This window comes from Columba livia, chromosome 15 (genome assembly GCF_036013475.1).
Source record: "Columba livia isolate bColLiv1 breed racing homer chromosome 15, bColLiv1.pat.W.v2, whole genome shotgun sequence".
Classification (NCBI taxonomy): domain Eukaryota; kingdom Metazoa; phylum Chordata; class Aves; order Columbiformes; family Columbidae; genus Columba; species Columba livia.
The window spans coordinates 572,485-596,854 of NC_088616.1; the positions used below are offsets into that span (position 1 = coordinate 572,485).

Here is a 24,370-nt window from a genome sequence, read left to right on the forward strand (position 1 = left end):
AAGGTTATTGACGTATTCAATAGAGCTGTTTCTGCTTCCTCAGGAAAAGCTCTGTGTGTTTGCCGTAAGTCACATTTCCAATACAGAATATGAGTTCAAAATTCAGTGTTTGTTGCCCTGTGCTCAGCACCTTACATAGTTCGTATGCATACATTAACACAGGATGTATTTTGCTGCTGTGACCCAGTGACACTGTGAGATCCTGTTGCCTCCCAGATGAGCATCGCGCACTGAGAGCAGGGGGGAAGCCTCCTGCATCTTCCCTCCTGGGGAGGAACCTCTGCTCGTGCTGTTCCCGTAATACCCGAGACCATCACACGTGAATGAAAGCGCTGCCAGTAGCTGCAGACTGACGTGGAAAATCACCGTAGTGATTTAAAGGAATTCGTTCACATTCGTATGTCCAATGTACATTTTATCGCTGTGATAGCAAATGTAACAGTTAAGGTACTGGCAGTGCTTGAAATACGTATTTTAAGATGGGAAGTGTAAGAAATCCTGTTTAACAGGTGGATCGACAGTAACAGGACAACCATGGAATGCTTCAAGATTCAGAAAGTATCTCAGGGACAGAAGTAATTTCATTTTAGGCGTGGGTGGTTTTGTGCCCTGATTCAGCAAAGCACTTTGAGACACCCTAAAATTTGAGTGTTTGACTTGCATTGAAATCAGAAGTACAGATACATGTGCTTTCATACTTCCTGGGGTTTAGTGGCTCATAGAAACTGTTCTCCATCAGAGGAGCTTGTCAAAGCCATATGGTCACAGGGAGCTGTGACTTGGGAAGCAAGTAACACAGAACTTGTAGCTGATGCCTTTGGGGCAGTGGGCTAAAGAATGTTTCTTAGGACTAAGCTTTGATGCCTGATACTGCATGTAGAATTAGTAGAAAATTGTGACTCTCAGATGTTTCAGCATTGGAGTACTTTTATTAGAGGAGAAAAGCTTTGGAAATATAAATCCTTAAGTTATATATTAAAAATTTGAAGTTAAAGATTGCTTTCATTAATGCTTACTTAATTTGATTTTTGGATGATGCGATATAGATGCTTAAATTCTATATTATTCTTGACTTTCAAAGTAAGTACATTTTAATTTTCAACCCTCTTAGGGGACTTAACTAGTATATTGAGTTATTTGCATAAGCTATTTTGCCTTGTGGGCTTTAGGATATAGCTAATATAATTGACAGGCATGTTGTGCAGTGGTGTGTTTGAAAAGAAAGGGGTCCACTGGTATTGTGTTCAAATCAGGAAAGGAACTCAAATGAACCTTCTATGTACAGCCTTATGTGTTAGTTCCATAACACTGTTTTTTATGGCATCCTAAAGTCATAAAAGCAACTTTCGAAGTTCACCATGAAAAGTTCAGTTCTCAAAAAAAGTATGAGCTTTACATAACCATTGATATCAGATTAATACAATCTAGTTTTCAAATAGGTGACTTAATTGAAGTACAGATAGAAGTAAAGTCACAGTAATGCCGAAGCTTTACTAGAGCACAGCCCTGATGTGACACTGTCACCCGCACGCAGTCATTGACGTTCTGGATCCGGATCCTCTGGGCTTTCTGCTGGAAAAGGCCGCAGTGGATGTTTTATCTACACGGCACGGAGAAAGAGTGTTTGCTCTTCGTTGCCATCGCTTGGCCATCTCGCTGTCTAAGAGAAGAGAACTAAGTCAGCAGGAGCCGGTTGGCGTTTGCATGACGAACACTTGCCCGCAAACAGTTCCCGTCGGGCCGGGTGACCCGCAGGCTCCTGGGCGCAGGGCAGAGCGCTGGGCTCCGTTTCCGTGGTTTATTTGGGAAGGGAAGGAGTTTGCCCGCTCCTCCTTCAGCGCATTTAGTGTGCACACTCAGTGCAACGTTGCCTGAAAACAGGGAATCAAGGCTTTTTCTTCTCCAGTTACAAAAATCTGCTCTTAATTGCTGCTGAAGTTTAGGAAGATGAACACAGACTGTTTAGGGTGTTTTTATTTTTGCTGTCCTGTAATCCTGTAGTTAAGCAATTTATTCTAACGAATCATTGAAGACAGAGACCACAGAAGAAGTTCAGACAGTGGTTTTATGTCATGACATTGGGGGAAAGAGCGAGCTGTGATTTACATGCTGCCTGGACAGCTGCTGGATACAAATATGGCAGTTTTATAACAACTCGTGCGGCACTCGGGTATTCTGGTACCCTGCTGGTGTAAAATGAAAATACAAAAATAATTTTCTAAATGTATTCCTTATTGTGGTGGTGATGCTAAATTACCTGGATTAATAAATTTCCTTTCCAAGAGACCTTAGCAGGGACACCTGATTACAGAAATAAAGTTAAAACCTCCTTTCTCTGAGCTAAAACTTTACCTACATTTTTCCATCTTTCCGTACCTATCAGTATGCTTGATTTTATCCCCCACAAATGTACCGTTTTATAAATATAATCAAATTCTAATCTTGCTTGCTATACAACAATTACTAGTACTAAACATATTCAGTGTTAATTTTTAAAAAGGAAGAGAAAATGAAATACCGAATCCCTCAGATCATGTGAAATGCGGAGACACTTCCCGCGTGATAAATCTGCTTTTCCCCATTGTACCGTGTAATATCTTTATGTGAAGGCGCTATCCACAACGGGCACTTGACATCAATATTCCTCGTTCATTCCGTTCTTATTGTAGAGACCAGAACTGTCGTATCCGACTGCGTCTCCGTGCAGCGTCTGTTAACGGAGCGTGGCTGTGGGCGCAGTGCAGCTCAGAGCTGGCCTCGTGTCTCGCGCTGTTGGCAGCCGGGATGGTGAACTGCTGGAGGAAGGAATTCTTCTGGAATATTGAACGCAGTTTATTTCACTCGCTGAGAGGCTCGAGGAGAAATTGTAGTTTTTCATTAACCTGTTTATGGGTTTGGCTCTTTATCATCATGATTTTTTTAAAATTAGTATATTATTGTTAAGGGAAGGCATCACTTTAAGCGTGTACACTGTAAGCTCTGTACGTACCTTGTTTTTAAAGGGTTTAGTTTGGTTTTTTTTGTTGTTTTAAATGTAGAGTCTCTTTATTGATCTTCAGAGCATTTTCAAACTTACTAAAAGCAAGAGGTGAAGGCAGAAAACGGCAGCGTTGGGAAGCAGCGAGCTGAGACACGTTTTAACTGGCATTGTTGGCAGTTATTACTGTCATATGGGCTACTGAAAGAACTGCTCCGCTTCATGTGCCGTTGTTGTGGTTTACAGATTCCCCTGGATAAAAATCAAGGGTAGGCTGGTAACACTTGGTCTGAGGAGAAAACAGAAAGAGAACTTCCCTGTGTAAGAGCTGAGCAGAAGACGAGCCCTCGGGGCTCTGCTATCCCTGCTCTTTCCTATTGATGCTTTTCACTGAGCAGTTGGTTCCTGACCACGTGACACATTGACACATGGTTGGCATTTCTGTCTTTAAATAACAAAATATTAATATTTAGATAACACTGCAATTTGTTAGCATAACATTACTAATTGAGCTATTTCTCTAATGGTGGCATTGAACACAACGCTAACGATGAATCAGCTTTAGGGGTTTTTTTGTTGGTTTGTTTGTCTGTTTTCATATATTTACTCATTTTTAACACTTTTTCTCCAAGAGTATTTTGAGAAGTTTAGGCTTTTGGATGGATGATATTGCTCACTTGAAAATGCTGGGTGTCTTAGGAACCACGCGTGGTTCCAGGATTCTGTGAGTGCCTGAGCCCGTGCAGGACACGTACAGGACACGGTTTGATTGAGATTTATCAGACGGGGGAAAGAGTTATCACAATCAAGTGGTGCGTTCTGAGAAAGCACAGACAAAACCTTAGCATGGCTACAAACCATAGTAGCGATCGCGCTGGGGTCTCTAAACTACCCTTTTACTCAAACTAAGGCGTTTTTCCGAAAGCCCCGTTTGAACCAGGCCCAGCGGGGCTGCAGCAGCTCTGCCGCAGGCTCAGGGAATTGGGAATGCGGACGTTGTACTGCTGCACCGACGTTTGTGCCGGGCCGAGCGGGTTTTGCAGCAACACCTTTTCCAAAGAACTCAACCTAGAAGTGTCACTTGCGTTTGGGTGTCACTGAAATGAACCCGTAGCTGGAGGTGGAAACTCATCAGCTATTTTAGTAGAGAAACATGGAGTAATAATTTCAGTCACGTAGTAAATCTCTGTTTAAAGAAGGATAGATTTCTTTTCAAAACTGACAGCTCCTTGATTTCTTCTTTGTATCTCATCTTCTTAAATGCCTTTTTGTTCCACTGAACAGTAAATGTACAAAAAAACCTCCCAGTGTGGTGGGAAAGGTGGCAGTTTTGTGCATTGTGTCCCCGGTTTTGTCGTACGACACCAGCCCGGTTCTGCCGTACGCAGACTGGCAATACAAGCAGGATGCAGATTTCAAGCTCATGTACCATCAATAATTTAGAGATTATTTTTATATAATATTTCTAGTATTTGGTATATTTAGTATAGTTGGTACTGGAAACTGTAGCACTGCAGAACTGTTTGGTGCTGCAGTCGTTACTGAAGGGCAGCTGTATTCGAGCCATGTTTACTGTGACCTTCGCACAGGTGTCAATTAGCCTGGAAAAAGTAGCACTTGCTATCTAACTGGTTTTTAATCCCATACCAGTAAGAATGACTCAGCACTGGAATGTTTAATTAGCTCCCGTTTCAGCTGCTGATTCCCAGCTTCATTTGGAGGTTAATGGTTTGGTGTCTTGTAAACTGACAAAATCTGAGATGATAATTTTGTTAAGACTGAGCAAGATGGTGAGAAATATTAGGCTGCACTAGAATAACTTGAGTTTATTTCTGCATTTGCAGGTTCATCTGCGCCAGCTGTGTGTAGGGTGAGGGGCGCTCTGTGGTGTCAGAGGCTGATGCAGCTCGCAGTGAAGTCCTAAGGCGGGATTTCCTTTTGTTTTGCTGGAGCTGGGTTAGAGCCTGAGCCGGTTCATTGTGCGCTGCCAGCAGGAGGGCAGTTAACGGTCGATAACTGGTAGAAGATCAGGAGCAGTGCGTTTTGTGCTGATGGCAGCAGCACCAAACCCAGAATATTGAAGTGTTTTGTTGGTCCCTAAATCATGGCAGGTGACCGTGGCCGTGTCACCACCGCCAGCAGCTCCTGCTGAATACTTGAAACATCTCAATTGAGCTGTCCCATTAATAATGAAGAGTGTCGGTGTTTTGCCATCTGTTAGGTACTAATGGTGTATGTAGAGACCAGCAGTTGTGTGAAACAATTTAAACTGCAACTTGGAATGAACTTGGCTTGTAATGAAAATCTCCAAAACAGCGTAACATAAAATATGGTACGTCAGACGCTGCTTTGTAGCTTTATAGCTTACCATCATCTTCTAGTAGCTGTTGAGAGGCTGTAAGATTTCCATTATGCATTCTCATTTTTAGATATTTGCAGTTTGATATTAGCATTTTGCTGTGGGCAGAAACTTGGCAAATGCTCGGTCAAAAAGAATTTCACGAAATATTTTGGGAGACATTAATTTCAGATTAAAAATATTTTCCCAGATGTGTTTGGATGGTTCTGCAATCTGAAGCTGTTTTGCTCGTTAACTGAAATTTTGTGGATTCTTAATCAAAAGCATTTGCTCTTGAACTGTGGGCTGGGAAATACTGTTGACAGGACTTTGTGCAGAAACAGCAGTACCTTTATTTCCCAGGAATTCTGCCTCCAAATTGCAGGTGAATGCTGGTGTATTAGATCTGGAAAGAAAGTGTCACAGTTATTCAAAATTGATTTTTACAGCCACATTTGGAAGAACTCACTGGTTTTTGTCCAGAGCTCCCGCTAGGGCTGGTCTTCTTAAAAAAAAAGCAACGTATGTGATAAAGATGGGTAAAATTCATAAAGCACTCCTGCAAATCAAAAGAGGCGTTTATGAGGCAGAGAAAAGATCTTCGTTGGGATTCGGATCCCAGCTGGTCAAATGACTGCCTTGATGATTCTTTTTTCTTGTTAGAGACAAGACGTGCTACTAATTCCTGTGACTCACTCCAGTTCTTCGGACATTTTTCTTCCGTGAATTTCAGAAAATACCTTTGATCTCTCTCATAACACCCATGCATGGTTTTGAGAGCAGGTCTCCTTCAGCCATCTTAGCAGAGATCTCCAAAGTGCGTTTATTTAGTCCTGTTACTTTATGTTCCCATATATGCATTTATTTTCCAGAAAATGAAACTATATCATCTAACCTTCAATACTATGGAAGTGTAAGATTTTCTTGCAAAAGTCTATCTAGTTGTAATTTTAATGAACTGACTTTGTCCCTGAAGTGTGATCGCATCAAGGACACGTCAGGCTGTGTATCGAACCTGAGTTTGCTGCTCCCGTGTGAGCAGATCATGGATGTTTGTATTGACAGGCACAGTCTCCTCCAGATACGCACGGGAAGTCTGGGGCTTATTCACTGAAATGAATCCGAATCAGACTCTTTCTCTTTGCTTTTTGCTTGTAAATAAAAACATTGCTTAGGAGTTGGAATGTAAACTACTAACTAGATTTCAGTTGTGGATGATTGGGTCCAATGAAAAGAGGGTAAGTTACTTTCGTATATTTTGACACTGAAAAAAACTGTCTGAGCTTTGAACCAATTAGGTTTTTCTACTACCACTTGTTCTATTTACTGTGTTGTGACAAAAACCTCCTGGCAGTAGCAACTGGGTGGTAAGATAATTCCTCAGAGTAGCCGACCTGCTGTTGGAAACTGCCTGTTGAGTGACCCAGTGTGACCTACAGCGAACCTGCCCCTGGTTTGCATGGCATCTGGGGGCCAGCGGCCTCAGAACATGGTACTGAGTTTGATGGCAGATCGCGCAGGGCTTGCTTTAGAGATCACGTTTATGTCAGAATAAAAGAGCATTTTTAACTGTTCTCAGGCTGAGTTTAATTGCTGAGATTTTCTGCATTTTATTTGAATAAGTGGCAGAAAAATGGCAATATAAGCGCTAATTTGATCAGCTGTAAACAGCACAACTGCATTCCCTAAGCGTGTGCTGGCAGTCTTAATTAGGAAACTCCTTTGTGCCATTATTATCTGTAGTTAATGAGATTCTTTACAATATTATAAGGGATAGAAAGTACCTGTACTCACCACTTTGCTTCTGTGTTTGTAGCAAAGTAGTCCTGCCTGTGAAGGAAGATGTATTTATTTACATACAGGTACAGCACAACAGTCATGCTAAAAGAATGCAGCTTCTGCTTGAGAGCAAATTGTAACGTAATTGAAATAATTTCCCTGAAAATACTGTCGTTGAGGATTTTTGACCAAAAAGCTTAAGAACTGAAAAAGTGCTGATGAATGTGGTACAGAGATTTTCTTGGGGGCTTGAAGGTGGAGCTGATGGAGAGTTCTCCTCCCCCCCTCCTCCAGCCGGGACAGTCTTGTGTGCCCAGCGTCGCAGTATCACAGTATGTTTGGGATTGGAAGGGCCCTGGAAAGCTCATGCAGTGCAATCCCCCCATGGAGCAGGAACACCCAGATGAGGTTACACAGGAAGGTGTCCAGGCGGGTTGGAATGTCTGCACAGAAGGAGACTCCACAACCCCCTGGGCAGCCTGGGCCAGGCTCTGCCACCCTCACCAGGAACAAGTTTCTTCTCATATTTCAGTGGAACCTCCTGTGTTCCAGTTTGCACCCATTGCCCCTTGTCCTATCATTGGTTGCCACCGAGAAGAGCCTGGCTCCATCCTCATGGCACTCACCCTTTATATATTTATAAACATTAATGAGGTCCCCCCTCAGTCTCCTCTTCTCCAAACTAAAGAGCCCCAGCTCCCTCAGCCTTTCTTCATAAGGGAGATGCTCCACTCCCTTAATCATCTTCGTTGCCCTTCACTGGACTCTCTCCAGCAGTTCCCTGTCCTTCTGGAACTGAGGGGCCACAACTGGACACACTATTCCAGATGCCAGGGCGGAGTAGAGGGGAAGGAGGACCTCTCTCGATCTACTAGCCACCCCCCAGCTCCCTCAGCCTTTCCTCATAAGGGCGATCACCACCGCCCACGTGGCCACAGCTCTCAGAGCCGAACCTGCTCCACAAACAACCACCTCTCTGGCATCTCCTGTGTGGGACGCTCGCGGTGCTGTGCCCGGCGGCACTGAGTCGTGTCCCGCGTCCAGCCCGGCCGCGCTGCTGCCCGTGCCCGTTGCTGCTCGGCGCTGGAGCGCGGGACGCGGCAGCACCGTCCTGCTGCTTTCAGAAGGTGTCAGTTCCAAGAGTTTTCAGACTTCCTTTCTCCAGTTAGCGGTAAATCGATTAACACTAGAATCGCTCGCTACACAATTTATGCGGGAGGTGTGTGTACGTTGCTGAAAAACAACATGACTGATAGGTTTCTATTTTCACAGTGAACTTGTTTATCCCATGTATAAATGTGAAATGGGGCTGGACATCTGTGCAAGTTCAGATCTAGAAAACAAACAAACAAAAAGAATCTGTGTGTGGTTTGGAACTTAATTAAGCAGCACAAGCACTACCTAAGTTTTTGAAGCCTCTGAGTATTCGTGTCTTCAGCAATTAGAAATGTTACAGTAATCACAATTACATGTTATTTAAGTAATCACATGCAAATAAAAGCCAAGAGCTGAAAATATTTCCTTAAATTGTAAAAACTGAGGCTATTTTTAGTATACAGGATTAGATGCCAATATTTGCAAATGTACCTTGGTTGATTATTTTTTTTTTAATTCTATGAATGTAAATCACTACTTTGAGAAATGCCATTCAGAATCTTTCCTCATTTTCTTGTGTCTCCTGCAAATGTTCTGTTGCTGCGAGCGCCCGCGCTCCCACGAGCTAGTCTGGTTGGTCTAAGGAAGGAATAATCTTCCGAACTGCACCCCGTGCACAGCAGTGTGGCTTGAACCTTTTTAATACAATGAATTTGTTCGGTGTTGTCAAATGTATTTATGGTGGTTGTCATTCTTCAATGGCTTTTCTCACACAGATAAATAATAGAGGTTGGCTAGAGACATCTAACAGATAACAGTCTTCCTTGTAGAGCTGTAATTGCTTTGTAATAACATCCTCTGGCGTGCAGAGCAGGTGAGCAGAACATCTGTGTTCCTGAGATAGAGCACAAACCAGCCGGCACCTCATCTAATGGGAACCCACTGGCGTCTCATGTTAGGGCAACGCGTGGACTTGATATTGCAGTTCACTGTAACTGGGATCCCTCACGGCAAAAAGCCGAAGTTACGGAATGCGTGGTTTCTGCTGGTTTGTTCGACTGTTCATTTGTAAGTCCCTCAGCAGGATGTAGAGTTTATAGCATTATTTTACTTTTTGGGGCCATATAGTATAAAATCCTGAGATCTTAAATACCACAGGAGCTTCAGTAAAACAGTTTTATGCGAGTTGTGATATAATCTTTAAAAAAGCAACCTCCTCCCTTGTGGAGTTTGTGTACCCAGCATCTGAAAGGTGCGAGTTCTGAATGGTGGGAATAAGTCGGTATTTCCTCCTGCGAGGACTGGGAATTGCGTGTCTCCAAACCAGCCGCAGTGATGGCTGCAGCTCTGCCTCTGTGCCTGCCCAGCACTGCGGGGAGGTAATTCTGGTCCATAAAGAGATGTTCTGCAAAGGAGAGAATCGGGCATCCTGCCAGGGATGTTCTTGTGAAACAGCTTTTTATGAGGTTGTGTGATTTTCCTTCATCTCTGGGACGGACGGAGGCAAGGACGGCTGCGCTCCCCGAGCTTACAGGTCTCTTCCAACCAAAGTGATGTGATGGGTCTGTCTTCTTCATATATTGCTCATATATTTCTGTAGATGTAATAAACATAGATCATCAAAAGGTCAAATGTTGTGCTTATTAGGGCTGATTAGCTGCAGTATAGAATTGAAAAACACATTCTTTGCACCATTTATATTTTTTCCTTTCTACTTTTAGGATGCAAAGTTTGTAGAAGAGCGACGCAAGCAGCTACAAAATTACCTAAGGAATGTAATGAACAAAGTTATTCAAACTGTGCCAGAATTCACAGCCAACCCCAAAAAGGAGACTCTTATTCAGCTGATGCCCTTTTTTGTGTAAGTACCTGTCAAGTATTCAAGAATGTATTAAGCTTTTTTCATCACAGTTTACTTTAAAATATAATGCCAGCATCTCCAAGATCTTTAAAACGGTGGTTTTTTAAATAGAAGGCTCCTGTTCAAATTATAAGTTGTTTTGTCATATTTAAATGAATATGTGACATATATAGTATTTTTGTTTATTTAACTGGTGACTTTGAACAAAAATCACTGTGTAAATCTTGCAAAACTACGTAAGTGACCTCACAATTTGCATCCATACGTACTCTTCAAACTTTAGGTGGTTTTGGTTTCTTTCGTTTGGTCTTTTTCAGGTTTGTTTGGCTTTTTCTTTGTGTGGGGTTCGTATTTTTGTTTTTACATTTACTTGGGGGTATGAATGTGGAACACTGTTAGGGTCCTTACTGACCAAATCAGATATCAAGCTGACGAACTCTTCCTACATGAGTTTTGCTGTCTGCTGATGCAAGTTCTGATTTCATTCACGTTCACGTTCATGTCCAGAAATAGTCCAACACGATCACCTGTCAAGAGTCCCAAAACAAACCCTTTGATATACAATCAGGCAAGGGATATAATCTACTAAAATCTTTCAGTTTTGCTGAATAAATTCTTTATCGTATTTGTAAATGATATTTAGAAGTATTTAAGAAATAATAATGAAAACATGTTTTTGAAAGTGTTATCTTATTTCTTTCACTCATAATTTTCCAGTGTAAGGGTTTCTCAGTCCTACACCCGTACAGATTCTGTATGGACCGAACACACATTCCCAGTGACCCGTCACGTTACACTCGCTGCCCGGGGACTGCGCGTCCTTGCCAGCAGAAGCACGCACACGTGGCTCCAGTACTTGCATGGGCTTGTGCAGAGTTTCAGATATTCAAGTTTAATGTTATTTCAAGAAAGCCACATTTGTTAGAACGTGTCGTAGAGAAATGGAAGGATGCCAAGATGCATTTTGTGGCATTCATGCTTTTTCAGTGTTTCCTGGATTTGAAAAAGCAAAAACCAATTGGATGAGACATCTTGATGATGTTGTTATAAATGGCAAAGTGATGTTTGCAGGGACAAACCTCTCTGGAGACTCACCTGCTTCTCCGTGAGAACCTGGTTTGTAGAACTCCACTAAGGACTGTAAAGACTGAAATGGTTTCAAGTAGTTGCAGTTGAGGGGCCCACACGTGGCTCTCCGTCGGGTTGTTTTAAAGCTGTTGTCCTTCGTGTTGCTCTTCATTTTCTTTTTTTAAAGAAGAGGGGGGCAAGTACGAAATACATTTGCAATTGAATTTTCAATTTAAATAATTTTTGCTCTTCCTGTCCAATTAGGTTTTATTTTAAGGTGGTTAAATATAGCTGTGTGAAGTACGAGCTGATAATTTCTTTTCAACTTCATTCCGTAATTTGTTGCTTTAAATGTAGAGCAGGAAAATAAATTCTATTTAAGGTCGCATCTTCTCGTTGGCTTGTTCTGATTGATTATCCCGAGTTCCACGCAGACAAGTGGCGATGCAGAATAACATCTGTAAGTTGAGGCCAGATAGTTTTTCCTCCTCAACCAGTTATTTATGAAAGAAATTCAATTTCAAGCTTTGTGAGTATAAGTTATTTTAATAAATGACGATTATGGTTTCAGGTGTACATTGAGTTGCTGTAGTAACTATCATTACCTCAACAGTACAAGCGGGCGCAAAACCAGCAACACAAGTAATATTAAAATATGACGGAAGTGGACAACAGTTTCAAGCAGAAGCTCTTAGATTAGGAAATACTGTAGATACTCTAGTTAGAAATCTTAATTTGAAGCTTTGGCCTTAATTAATGGAGAACTTATTAACAGTAGCAGTTCAGTACCTGAACTGTGATGCATTATTGACATGTTTTAACCAAAATGGCTTTGGTTTCAGATTTTTATTTCATGTCAATTATTAGAATTTCACATATTTAAAAAAAACCCCAAATCTATAATTAGTTGTACAAATGAACATTGACAATACTGTGAGGTGATAACCATGAGGTGACACCCTACTGACGTACTTCTTTTCAGGTGGTTTTTTCATTTTAATACATGGGGTTTCAAGAAATATTTTATCACGATATCTTTTTCTTCTAGTTTCAAAGATGACATTTCAAGAATACTTTCTTTATAATCTCTTAGCCACTTGTGTTAAGAACAGGAAGGGAAAACAAATTTCCCCTTATTCCTCAGCCTTAAACAATTGACTTGCTTTCTGATGGTTAATCTCATCTCTTTTGAAAGTGTGTAAGTAGAATTTAGATCTCGTGTTGTTGTTTATTAGACAAAGTGCCAGGTATGAGGAGCCGCGCAGGGAAAGATTCGCAATCACAGCACCATGCAGTGGGTTCTGCACTGATGCTCAAGTCAGGAGAAACATCTTTACCCTGTTCTGCTGATGTAAAAGACCCCAGCCCTAATTCTTCTAATAAATGTAATGAGCTGAATGAGAAAGGTACAATTAATTTCACAGAAAGAGCACAGTCTTATTGAGAAGGCAGCATATTAAAGCAACCTGTTTTCTCACTATGGTTACAGTTTAGTACATGAGACATGGTGAGAAAGCCCTGAACTTTCAGGGAGGGGATCTGTTCAGGTAGGTGTGCTCAGCGCCGTTAGTCAGCAGGATGTGACCCGCTGCGGTGCGCGGCGTTGGTGCCGACCCGCTTCGGGTGGCGCTGCGCCGCGGGGTGCAAAAAGCATAAGGTGACTTTTAGAGGGGCTTTTGCATTCGGCAGTTTAATAATTCTCAACACATCCCATGAACCCATGGAGCACAGTGGATTTGAAAATACTCTCTATCCGGACTTCGTGGCAGAAAAGTTCCCTCACAGACACGTCTGTGAACAGATCCCCTTGGAACTCGATCTGCAGTGACGTGTCTCAGCGCTCGCGCTCAGCTCGGAGCGCTCCGTGGAACCCGTGTGCTGCAAAAGCTGAGCTGCTCAGCCAAATGACCAAACACCTCATCTGCACTGACAAAATGGGCTTTAATGCATTTTTCTGCTGAGATACCTCTGCCGCTAGAGCAGCAGTGTTAAGCAGAATAAAGATGCTTCAGACCGTGATAGAAGGAGCACGTTTGAGAAGGTATTGTCATTGCCGGGCTATCATTTCAGTTCTCTCTCTTTATTTTCTGAGCCATGACCTGGCACTGTTGGTAAGAAAAACAATCTAGAAGAAAATGCGCTTCATATTGGCAGCTTCTCCGCGATCGTCCATCCTTCATGGATTCGGAGCTTTGTCAACAGGAGATCTTGAGCATCTTGGACTCTCTCAAGTGTTTATTACATTATTCAGTTATTACCTTTGTACTGTTCCTGCAATTCTTCTGTTAGGCTTAATAATATTTTCATATACAACATTGTAAATACATATAGTAATTGTGGTATATTTAATTTGTGTGGTATTGCAGATGTGTGCATAGTAGCTGGTTACATCTTCATTAATGAGCGGGTTAGTGGTTACAAAACGGTGAGATATTAGTTGCAGGGCTGTGCTGTGGAGAGCAATGATATCTCAGTCTGGAAGTAAAAATCACAGTCTTAATATGCATTACAAAAATCTCTAGGGCATTAGATCTGTCTGTTAGGAAGCAATGAAATATAAAATAAGAAAAATAATTACCTGGATTTAAAGAGTTTTTTCTCACTGCGAAATTAAATGAAAAATCTCATCAAGCTTATGTCTGATTAGGCATCCTATAGATAGAAATTACAGGGTCAGTTTTAATTAATCACTTTTAAGATCTGATTTAGGTCCTAGAATATGATTATAGTGAACAGAAAACAATGTCTCCGAAACTGAATCCACTGCTTATTAAATGCTGGGAGGAGTATTGCCTGACAGCTTGGTTGGGAGGTTGTTCCCCTGGGGATTTCTCCTCTCCGAGTGCAGAGATTTCATACAAACAGGCACAGAGCTGATGAGGCAAAACATTTTAATTGAGCTGTATGAAGTAGCCTGTCACTGTTACAAAGAAATAAATTAATTTTCTTTTGAAACTCAGAGTTAACAGTTTGCAGTAAAATAGCGTGAATCAGTTTGCTAGCGTTCCTCTTCAGCGTTGTATCAACTGCTTAATCATGGAGATGGAATTTGGTTTGATTCCTTATGCTGTGAGCTGCCATTCACATGTTCTCTCTGTGGTCAATCCCTATCATTTTTCATCTCGGTTTGTATATTTTTCAGTTTTGCTGCTGCATTAGCTCAGTCACAGGTTTGGTCAAACAGTTTCCTTCGTAGTCCGCTTTCATGTCCTAACGTATAAAAAGAGATTCTGGCTCTGCTAGTTTCCCTCTTTACATGTTGAATAACAAATTATTTGTGATATTAAAATGAACATCACAAGTCAAATTTTCCAGTCCATGCAGAGCAAAACTTAAATCAAGAATTGTCTCTGCTGCGTTGATTTCTCCATCTGCTGGCTGGCGAAGGCCAGGCTGGTAATCCTTACTGCAATTAACAGGTATTGGCACTCATGATCAGTACATTACCGATAAATAAAACTTGTTATAACAAATACACTTGTGTTTTAATCACATTTTTACCAACCTGTCTGAAAAATATCACACATTAGCTCTTTGCTAATACGTACATAAGATCAGGAGGGATCTTTGGTAACAAGCGTCACAATTCGTTGGACCGTATAACCGAGTCTTTCAACATAAATCATCGTAATAGGTCATATGATTTCAAGTATGTGAAATGCTAAAATGTGTAAAAAGTTGTGAAAAGAAACACTGAAATGTCGTGATATTCCATTTTTCTATCCCTGTGGTTTCTGTGGCAAATGTCCTCCGTTTTTACAAGATAAAGATTTTCTTCCCATCATCCTCATAATGGGCACAAACTGGAATACAAGGAAAATATGAAAAGCTTCTTCTTTACTGTGCAGGTGATGAAACTCCCTCCTGGGTTCCCCAGAGGCTGTCGGTGCTCCGTCCTGGGCAATACTCAAGTCTTCAGGGGCCGCGGCGTGTGCAGGGCCGGGCAGGGGCTGCAGAGCTGCAAATCCGCGAGCCCTGAGCCTGCCCCCTGAACCGGTGTTTGCCACGAGCGCTCGGGAAGCGCCAGCTCACGGCGCGGCTCTCGGGGCGCCCGCGCTGCGCTCCGGCGCTCGGCAGCGCCGCTGGACACGGGTGTCGCCACCGCGCTGACTCTGCCTTGGCGCTGCGAATGTTCTGATGAAAAGATCTGCGAGAGCACAAGTTTGTTAATATTTTCACAGGTGACTGTGCTGCGTATTTTTTAAATCTTGTTTTCTAGGCCACAGCTCCATGTTTAAACCGTTTCTAGATAACAATGAATTATAAGTTCTGCAAGCTGCAGGGCTGGACATTTGTTCTCTGTGGTAGCTGCTCACACACGCTCTTTAAAGACAGTGGAGAATGTGCTCAGTAGGCCAGCAGGGAAGAGGCCCGAGCGGGTTCTGCGGGGCGTGTTTGAGCGCAGAGGAGTCAGCAGCTCTCTGGGGTGATTAGAGGATTGTCTTGTTCAAATAAAAAAAGCCGTCAGCATTTTGCTGCCTGTCATTCCCGGCAGCGTGTTTGATGGCAGAAGCCGCGTGCTTAGGAGTTTGGTGTCAGTTATCTTCGAGTCACCGAGTTAAAGTGTAGGAAAGAATTCACTATTTCTAGCTCGCTCTCATTTTGTAAATGCTTTTTCCCTCCTGGAAGGGGACGTTTTGCGAAGCACGGTGACAGTCACACGTAACGACTGACAGGCACATTTCGGTTCCAACCAGTCAGCCTCTGCCCTGGAGATGTTCTGCTAAGGCTCGTTCGGCACCGAGCAGCGTGCAGAGCCAAGCGCCTGCTTTTGGTCTGGCAGAGCACAAGGCTAAAATAACGAGGAGGAATAGATGCTTGTTCGTAATGGAATGAAGAATTTAGACTCGGTTTGGATTTTGAGGTTTCTCATATGATCTCTGTCTCAGTTGGAATTGTCAGTCATTGAGAACATTCACATGTGTACATTAAAGGTATGAGAGGTCCAAAAGTGTTAACTTCTATGCAGTACCATTGCTAGCATTAAAATGTTGCTTTCAAACATAAATGAAATAAATATTTTAAGAAAATCAGTGAGGTTCCTATGGATGTTGTATCTCTGAGTTCATTTTAAAGAAATTGAAAATTGACCCTTTCAAAGTTACTTTCCAAATATTTTAGAGGGTTAAAAGCATTTGTTCAGAGGTAACTACAAACTCCCAGCTGCATTTCATTCCGCCGCCGCAGCTCCGGGCGAGGGGCAGTTTGCTGGGCGGCGGGTACGGGCACTGCGGTACTGTGAAGAATTAACTCAAGCTTCCTCACAAAAACATCTATGAAATACTTTTAAATAAGGTCTTTGAATACATGGACATTAATGTATTTACGTATCAAGGTAGAGGAGAAGACTTTAGAAGTGTTTTTCCTGTGTTCTTAGCCAGTGACAGTATTGAGATGGGGTTTTCATGGAAATTTTAAAGGAATTTGAGGCTTATAAGTTTCTCTGTTTGCAGGACTTTAAATCTCAATATCATATATGGTGAATGAAAAATGTTTTTTGTAATTGTATTCTGCTCATGCCATGTTCTAAAATTCTCTGCTTCATTTTATGGTTTATGAGGAATCAGTTTTATAGTTAGAGAGGTTTCTAAGATACTCTACCGATTTCGTCCCTTTAGGACTCGCTCAGCTGGACTGGCGGCACCACATTTATAGCAGCCATAGAGCTCTGATTTAATGAGCTTTGCTGGATGAAAAGCTGCAACAGATGATTCCGTGAAAAAGCAAAATGATTCTAAAGTATGATTGTTTAGCATGTAAACAAAATAGCAGAAATGATGGTTAATACGGAATTTCTGCATTGAAGGAATGGGAATCCCTCCTCATGTTTGAATTCTGTACTATCTGTGCATGACATAAATAAGCAAAAGCATGCACATACACGTACTTGTGCACCAACCCAGCAGTGTTTCTGTTTTAAAATTTTATTCTGCAGAAAAGGTTCGTTTGGAATATTTTCAGGTATTGCTCTGTTACGTGTGAGTGCTGGATCCCTTGGCGGGATCCCTGCTGTGGGTGGTCTGTGGTGCTGGGTTCGTGTGCGTTGGGCGGTGCCCGCCGCGCGACGCTGGCGCTGGGTGTGCGACCAGCCGTGCCGGCTCGGCAGCTGCAGCGCGGCAGCTCTGGGCGGCTGGAAATGGGACGGCGAAGCTGTGGTGTGTGCGGGATGTGCAGCGTGGGCGGTGCCCGGTGAACAGCACCGTTAAACACAAGCGATCCCTGAATGCTGCAAAACAATAGTGGTGCCAAGGAAGGAAGTTTTAAGTGCAGTTCTGAATAGATTAATTTCTCAAAAAATGAGCTGGCAATGGCAGGGCACTTCTTAAAGCGATTAGCGCATGGATCCGTGCCTTCTGTTGTAACAGGATCCTGGCATTCTGCGGTGCCGGTGCCGGTGCCGGGGGGTGCCCCAGGGCCGGTGCGCTGCCCCGTGCCCGCTGCTCCTGTCACCTGCGCCCTGATCAGCTCTGGTATCTCTGTCTGGGTTCTGCTCTCTAACAGTAAAGCCAGCACTCTGATAAAGAGGAATATAATTGCATGAATAAACTGGGAATAGCATTTGCTTAAATATGTGACTTTTAATTAGTAAAGTACCTCCTAATGCCTGAAACATGCTAATGAAACTAATTTATTGCTATGTTAATTGATTGATCTACTTATAAAACTATACAGAGACGTTGCACAATATTTATCTTTCAATAGAACTGTGTTGCCAAGCACTGATGATTGGTGAAGTAAAAATAGCTTAGATATCTAAAATTTGATTAGCGTGTTCAGATAATGCAGAAGGTTCCATTGCAATAATGTACTGTTCTTCTGTGGAATTTTTGCTGATGGTAGAATTAAAGTATTTGAATTGGAGCGGGTTGTTCTTAACAACCGTACAGTTGACTCACTGGTGTTGTTGGTTTCTGCATTCCTGACTTAGTTACTGCCAGTTTTGGTTTTAGTCTCTCACAGGCTCTGGGACTTGACAGCAAACTTAACAAAAGCATCACGCCTGTTCTGATCGAACCGAAATGTGAAGGAGTTGGACAAAAATTCTGTGGTCAAAGTAGATGAGAATTCATCCGTCCATCTCTTCTCCCCTGCAAGAGCTGTGTTATGATGTTGCGGTGTCTTTTCTTTTGGCACGTGTTTCCCTGCTCTGAGTAGCTGAGTGTTTGTGAATGTTAGAGGAGAATGAGGGAGGAAAAAATGTATCAGGAGGCACAGAAACAGCGATACAGGGGGAAGAGTGAGTGGGGGATGCTCCATGGTGAAAGGAGATGGTTGAATATAGTGAGGAAGTACAGAGAAATAGTGGTGAGAGGCTTCTTAGACGCATTTGGCTTTGTAAAGGTGGCTTTATCTAAACAAATGAAGATGATGTTACAGCTGTAGTTTTCAGTTTTACAGTGATCTGTCCGGAATTGGAAGGGTTATTTGTGAAATAATCAAAACTTCGATCCCTGCACTAAAACCTTCAGTCATTGGAAGAGCGTGTCAAGTGTGTCAGTCGGCACTGGTTGCAACGCTGCTGCTCCTCCCCGTGTGGTGAAGAACTGTCCCGCATCCTCCTCTTTTGTTCAGACCTAAGGTTTGCAAAGTGATTTCTTACTTTAGTACCAGTGGTTAGTCTTCTGGAATGTCTGAATAAATGGTAAAAATCTGTAAATTGAGCTAGGAAAAGACAATTATCTCTGGAAGATGATTGCCTCCATAATGCAAATTATAGCAGAGTTTTATTCTGTTGTGTGTGAAAGACATTGTAGGAGAGCCAAGGGAGCTCTGTTTTGACTTGAGTACATTATTGACCGAGTCTTAGTTTATCTTTGAGGGTTTTTTCAGCACACTTAGGTCAGAGTGTGTGTATGGAAGAATGCTCCCTTGAAGCTCTTGTGGAAGATGCCACCCGTGCTGGGAAGAGTGACGTACCTGTGCCAGCAAGAAACGTCATTTGCTCTTCTTCCTTTTGATCCCAGGGGGCAGCCTGCCGTACAGAGATGCTGCTAGAAGTATCGTGGAGAGAAAAGCTCCCTAGTCTGATTGTGACCAGAGCAATGATAGATCCAAATTTGTGTTCATGTTCTCCGTGTGGGGCATTCTCAAACTATTTCATGTTTGACAGAATTGACATCTTCCCCATCAATGCTATTGCAATGTGCAGTTTTGGTAACCATTCTGAGTTAATAGGTACACACCCCAGCCAAAGAGTTTCCAGTCCTTGATGTCCTGATTCCGGGCGGGAATCACGGCAATACCGTTGGGCTGTGGATGGAGGTGAATTCCAAGCCCCGTCAGCCCTCGGGATCCCTGCTGGCGGCAGCTCCGTCCTGCTGGCAGGAGTTTTACACAGGTTAGTGCTCAAGTGACTACTCGCTAGAGCTTGAATGACAGTTTTTAATGAGGAAGAACATTATCTGTAGCTCCTAATGATTTACGGGAGGCGTGTAAAATTATCAATGATACCTGCTTTACATATAAGCGTTGTGATCCTTTACATTTCAGATCAAGATTTAAGCAAAGTGAAAAGTTAGAGTCAGAATATATGTTTTAATAATTTTAAAACTATTGTTTGTGGTTGTTAACATTTTCTCAATTGTTAAAGTAAAAAAAGACTAGAAACTCTGTTTGGTTTTCTTGGTACTTTATTCCCCTCCACTGCATTTCTGTAGGTTGTATTACTTTTTCCAGTGGTTGGTCTTATTAAGAGAAATGTGCCAGCAGTGCCCAATGTAAACGGGTTTTATGGAGGTGAAAGGATCTATTTCCCTGCTCACCTCTGACTCCTGCCCACCTGTTTTCTCACTCTGGCTGACACTTTCTTGCTCTCCCGTGCATTTCCAGGCCTGTCACTTTGAGGCCGTGCTGAGCAAGATGTGTTTGAGTGTTCGGTGTCAGTACCATTGACAACATCCTTCTGAACTCACCTCAGGGTTGAGTTGTTCCAGGCCTGAGACGCCGCAGAGAAAAGGTGTTTGTCACCCGTTTGCCTTGGTGTGATGCCCAGGAAAACTGGTCTGTCACACAGCAACTCCATAACACTGAAAGGTTTATGGGGTGTATTTATGGCCTTGTTACTGGGTCTTGCCATTAAAAAAACAATCAGCTTCTCTTGCACCAGTCACTGTCTCAATAAAGACAGTGAGACTTGCTCTGCGAAGTCAGTTGCTGTGGATTGTTCAGCAGGCCTCACAAATAGGTATTTATGAGCATGTTTCCATCAAGCAGATTTTTTGTCATGCTTCCTTGTATTCAGGGTCACCTTTACAGTGCCTTGAGAAGAACGATTTAGTGTATCCTGTACTAGAATTGAATACTGTCCCGTCACCATTGGAAGCATTTGAAGGCTTGTGATCTTTTACACTTGCCTCATAATAAACTCTTGATTAATGCTGCCCGGGAAAATCGGAATGTTAAACCAGGCAGCACTGATAGTCTGTGTCTAAAGTTGCTGAAGCTGATGGGGGACAGGATATGGTATGGCATTTCTTTTACACGTGTGGAAACGTACAAGAAGTATTCTCCATCATATGGTTTAAAAGAATGGGGCAAAAAATTGAAGCAAGTAGATTGACAGTAACAGTCAGAAAGCACTTTTATCTGTTGCTGTTTGTAACTAATTGGTATATATATCATTTTCCTTTAAAACACACAACTTAGAAAGCTCTGAAACAAATTGAGATCATGTTGAATAAGCCATGTTCAGTGTCCCAGCCGACTTTAGTGCTGTACAGGATGAGCTTTTATAATAACTGATGGCCTGTTTCCATCTGCAAATAACAACCATGGCTCTAAGAAGTAGTAAAAATGCCACGTTGCCTACCGTGAAAATATGAAATCATGAATTTACCTAATACTTTTTCATTTATCGCCTTTATAACATGCACTTGGAGTTCCTTTTATTGCTCTACTATGGCTGGTTCCCAGTTTGTACAAGGGAACTGTTTTGCAGAACCATTTTTGGTAGTCTGGGCAGCCGGGGGTGAGATGGGATGCTGGTCAGGTGAACTGGGAACTGCTTATCGAGGTGCTTTTGACTGTTCCGTTGATTGGGCCCCAGGAGTCGTACCACCACTTTCTGTCATTTTCCCTCCCAGTTAACAGCAGGCTCAGTAACGAAAGAGCATCCTGAGAGAAGAGTTGTCGTTCTCAGTAGCGCTTACCTCTTCATCTTGCTGTTTTACTGCTGGGTGATGAACTCAGCAAGCCATTAGCAAGAGGGAGGTTTTCTGACCGGTGGAGCTGATGTCCCCAACGCGCTTGACTCGTAGCGGTGCCCCAAGAGGTGCGGAGTGCTGGCAGCAGAGACCCTGCGCCCTCGGGGACCAGCCCGGCGCACTCGGTCCTTCGGTCACAAGGGAACTCACTCCGGATTCGGGCGTTTGGCAGCTGCAGCAGTTGTGGCTGGAGCCGCAGAGCGGGCTCCAGAGCCAGCGAAGGAGGGGTCCGGGCTGAGGCTGGCCAAAACACAAATACATTCGTAATTCTCTTCTTTGCTGTGCAAGCAACGTAGCATTAAACAGAAAAGAGACTCACAAAACTGTAATTTTGATCTCTGCTGTCACTGTTTTCCTATCTTACTGTTCTCAGCTCTTATTTTAAATTCACATTTCTGTAAGTCAGGTAGTAATATAACAAATTGTTAACTTGCACCAATAAAATCAAATCTTTAATACATTTCAGAATTAAATCGAAACAGCTGAGATTGTAAATTATCTTGAACACAAAGAATTTAGTTGCAAGACTGATGCATTTGAGCAGCAGTTGCTGGTATCCGGCAGTGAGCAGCTGCTGCGGAACAGGAGAGGGGCGGTTGTGCCTGGGCAGACTGGCCAGCGCCGTCCTGGGCTCACACTTCTGCTGCTGGGACCTGGTGTTTTTAAGACTGAGCTTTCTGTCTGCGTGCCGCGGTTGGCAGGCTCAGTCCTGCCTCGGAGGTCGCGGGTTTTCCTTAGTTCTGGCGGCAGCAGTGACACAGCAGCCCCACTCCTCTGAGCTGCGGTTGGACACCCCTCGGTCAGCTGCTGGGGTCACTGCAGCAAACATCAGCCCGGTAACTGGGAGTAACACTACTCAGGACTATAAACTGTTAAATGTAATACATAACCAGTGTCCATTCCCAAATGTATCTTACACAGATATGAAGTCAGTTTGTAGAGCAAGACAGATATTTAAAATAAATGTGGAGAACCCTTCTTATTTTAGTAGGAGGAGGTAACTAGTAAATTTTGAGACATCCAGCCATTGCACTGAGGGAAGACACAAAACCCTTTGCAGAGTTCCATAGCTTAGGGACTAAATGTGAATCTGCTCGTTTTCTGTTGCCCATCAACAAAACCGCATCATTCCTATCAGTATATATATACCGAATGTTCCTCCAACTGGCAAGTGTTTGCCAAGGTGGATTTGGTTAGCTAGACCATAAACTATTTAGCATAATAATCACACACACAAAATCCTACTTCTGTCCATAAGTAATTCATAAACAATAGGTCCCGTATTCTTTAAAGCTCCTTAAGCCAGTTTTGAACCTGGAACAAATTTTTGCATCTGAGCTATGAAAAGTGGAATTCTGGAAATACTACTAATAATATAATTAAGCGTGCAGTTCTTCAAAGTACCCGCCCCGTTCTTGGTAGCATTTTGCTATAGAATAAGGTATCAAGCAATGAGTTTCCCTGGTTTTGCTCTTGGCAACGTTGACAGCCACCTTGAACCCTTTTCTTTGTAATGTGGCATGATTTTCCTTAGTGAATAAAAGAATGAAGTTGTTCTTGTCAGGCTAGCCATACGATCGCTTTACCTGCCCTTCAAATACAAAATCAATGTATGTTCCTGGTAAGCATTGTGGTTTTGTACCAGTATGCTCACTTTACCCTCTTTTTACTGTCTATCAGCACTGGTTAAGGTATTTAACCAGTGACATATCGGAACAGAATTTAACCCAAGCTGTCATTATCATGCTGTGTCAGGGTGCACAGCACAGCGTCTGTGTTCCAGTTAAAGTTGAATTAACAACTGCATAAAACCAGAAGGGCCCGGATCGCAACAGCAGGGAGTCGTTCCCCGGAGTCGTTCTTCTAACTGGAGTGACTTGTCCAGTAAGAACTTTCAGGTGAGGATTTCAGCCTGGAAAAGTGTCCTGAAAATGCCTTAACCTGGGGGTTTTCACACAATGTGTTTCGGAAGGTAGAACGGTGGAATGAAACCGTGTCATAGCCTCAGCGGGACTTCCTCGCAGAGCTTGGGCGCTCTGATTGAGGTCTGGGTGGCTGAAAACCTGAGAGTCAACAGGAGCTGAGTCGACAGCGTAATAAAGAAAATGTGAAATGAGGGCAAACGGAAACATGAAGTAGATGAATTGATTCGAAAGAGAAAACTCGGTGTGCGGGTTGTTAATGCAGGAGAGAGTTGGTTTGAATGGGGAGCTGGGAGAACGACTCGACTTCTGGGCAACAGGCCTGACTCAGCTTCGCAGAATCAGCTCAGCACAGGAGTGTATTGAGAGGAACGAGGCGTGCAGGGGAGGGGAGAGGAGCAGACGGCGGGGAGGGCACTGGGTAACAGACTGGTGTGGCTGTTGAAGTGAGTTAATAAAGAAAGAAAAGCTGGAGAAGGTGGGGAATAAGAGAATAAGTGAGCAGAGTAAGAGGAGAGGAGTGCTATAAGAATAACAGAAGCAAGAGACGGACTGCAAGTAGAGAATGTATGTGAAAATGGGGTGGAAAGGAAGATGGTGGGAAAGAATGAGAAGAAGGAAACATAGAAACCCTCTCTGCTATGGGGTTTATTTTCCTTTCCTGGAGCCCTGGCACACAGAAAGGAGCCGTTTCACATAGCTGACAGGGATTAGTGTTCCTGGAGGTTCGGCAGGGCCAAGGGTTTGCTCACCCTGCGGAGAAGGGCCTGTGTCTGTCCTTTGGAAACAGGCCTTGAACGAAAAACATACATACATACATGCATACATACATACATCCATACATACGCGATTCTGGTATTTTCAAAGGTTCTCATTGAGTATAAAGACTCAGCTCTGCCTGGGATCTCAGTATGAGAAGGTCTGGTGCAATTTTTGCACAGTGCCTTTTTGCATAACCTAGCAATTAATTTAACTTAATTTGACTAAGGAATGCCAGGGGTTTTAAGCTGATAGTTTTATAAGGATGATCCTGTTTTTTTCTGAATGTCGGCCAGGTGATGTTCACCAGTTGCAGCCGGTGTGGCTTGACTCACATTTCGCGGTCATCCCTCCAGTTTGAACTCTTTT

The 24,370-nt window shown here is 43.0% G+C and overlaps 1 protein-coding gene across 9 annotated transcripts in view; it reads left to right on the forward strand.

Annotated features, from left to right (window-relative positions):
- Positions 1 to 24,370, forward strand: part of SNX29 (sorting nexin 29) — a 128,736-nt gene that overhangs the window by 88,130 nt on the left and 16,236 nt on the right. For 4 of the 9 annotated variants that reach the window (XM_065030388.1, XM_065030389.1, XM_065030395.1 and 1 more), the window contains 2 exons: positions 9,911 to 10,050; positions 10,768 to 16,148. In XM_065030388.1, coding sequence (XP_064886460.1) covers positions 9,911 to 10,050; positions 10,768 to 10,975 — 348 coding nt within the window. In that variant the 3' untranslated portion in view covers positions 10,976 to 16,148. The other 5 variants (XM_065030386.1, XM_065030391.1, XM_065030385.1 and 2 more) reach the window with 3 other exon arrangements.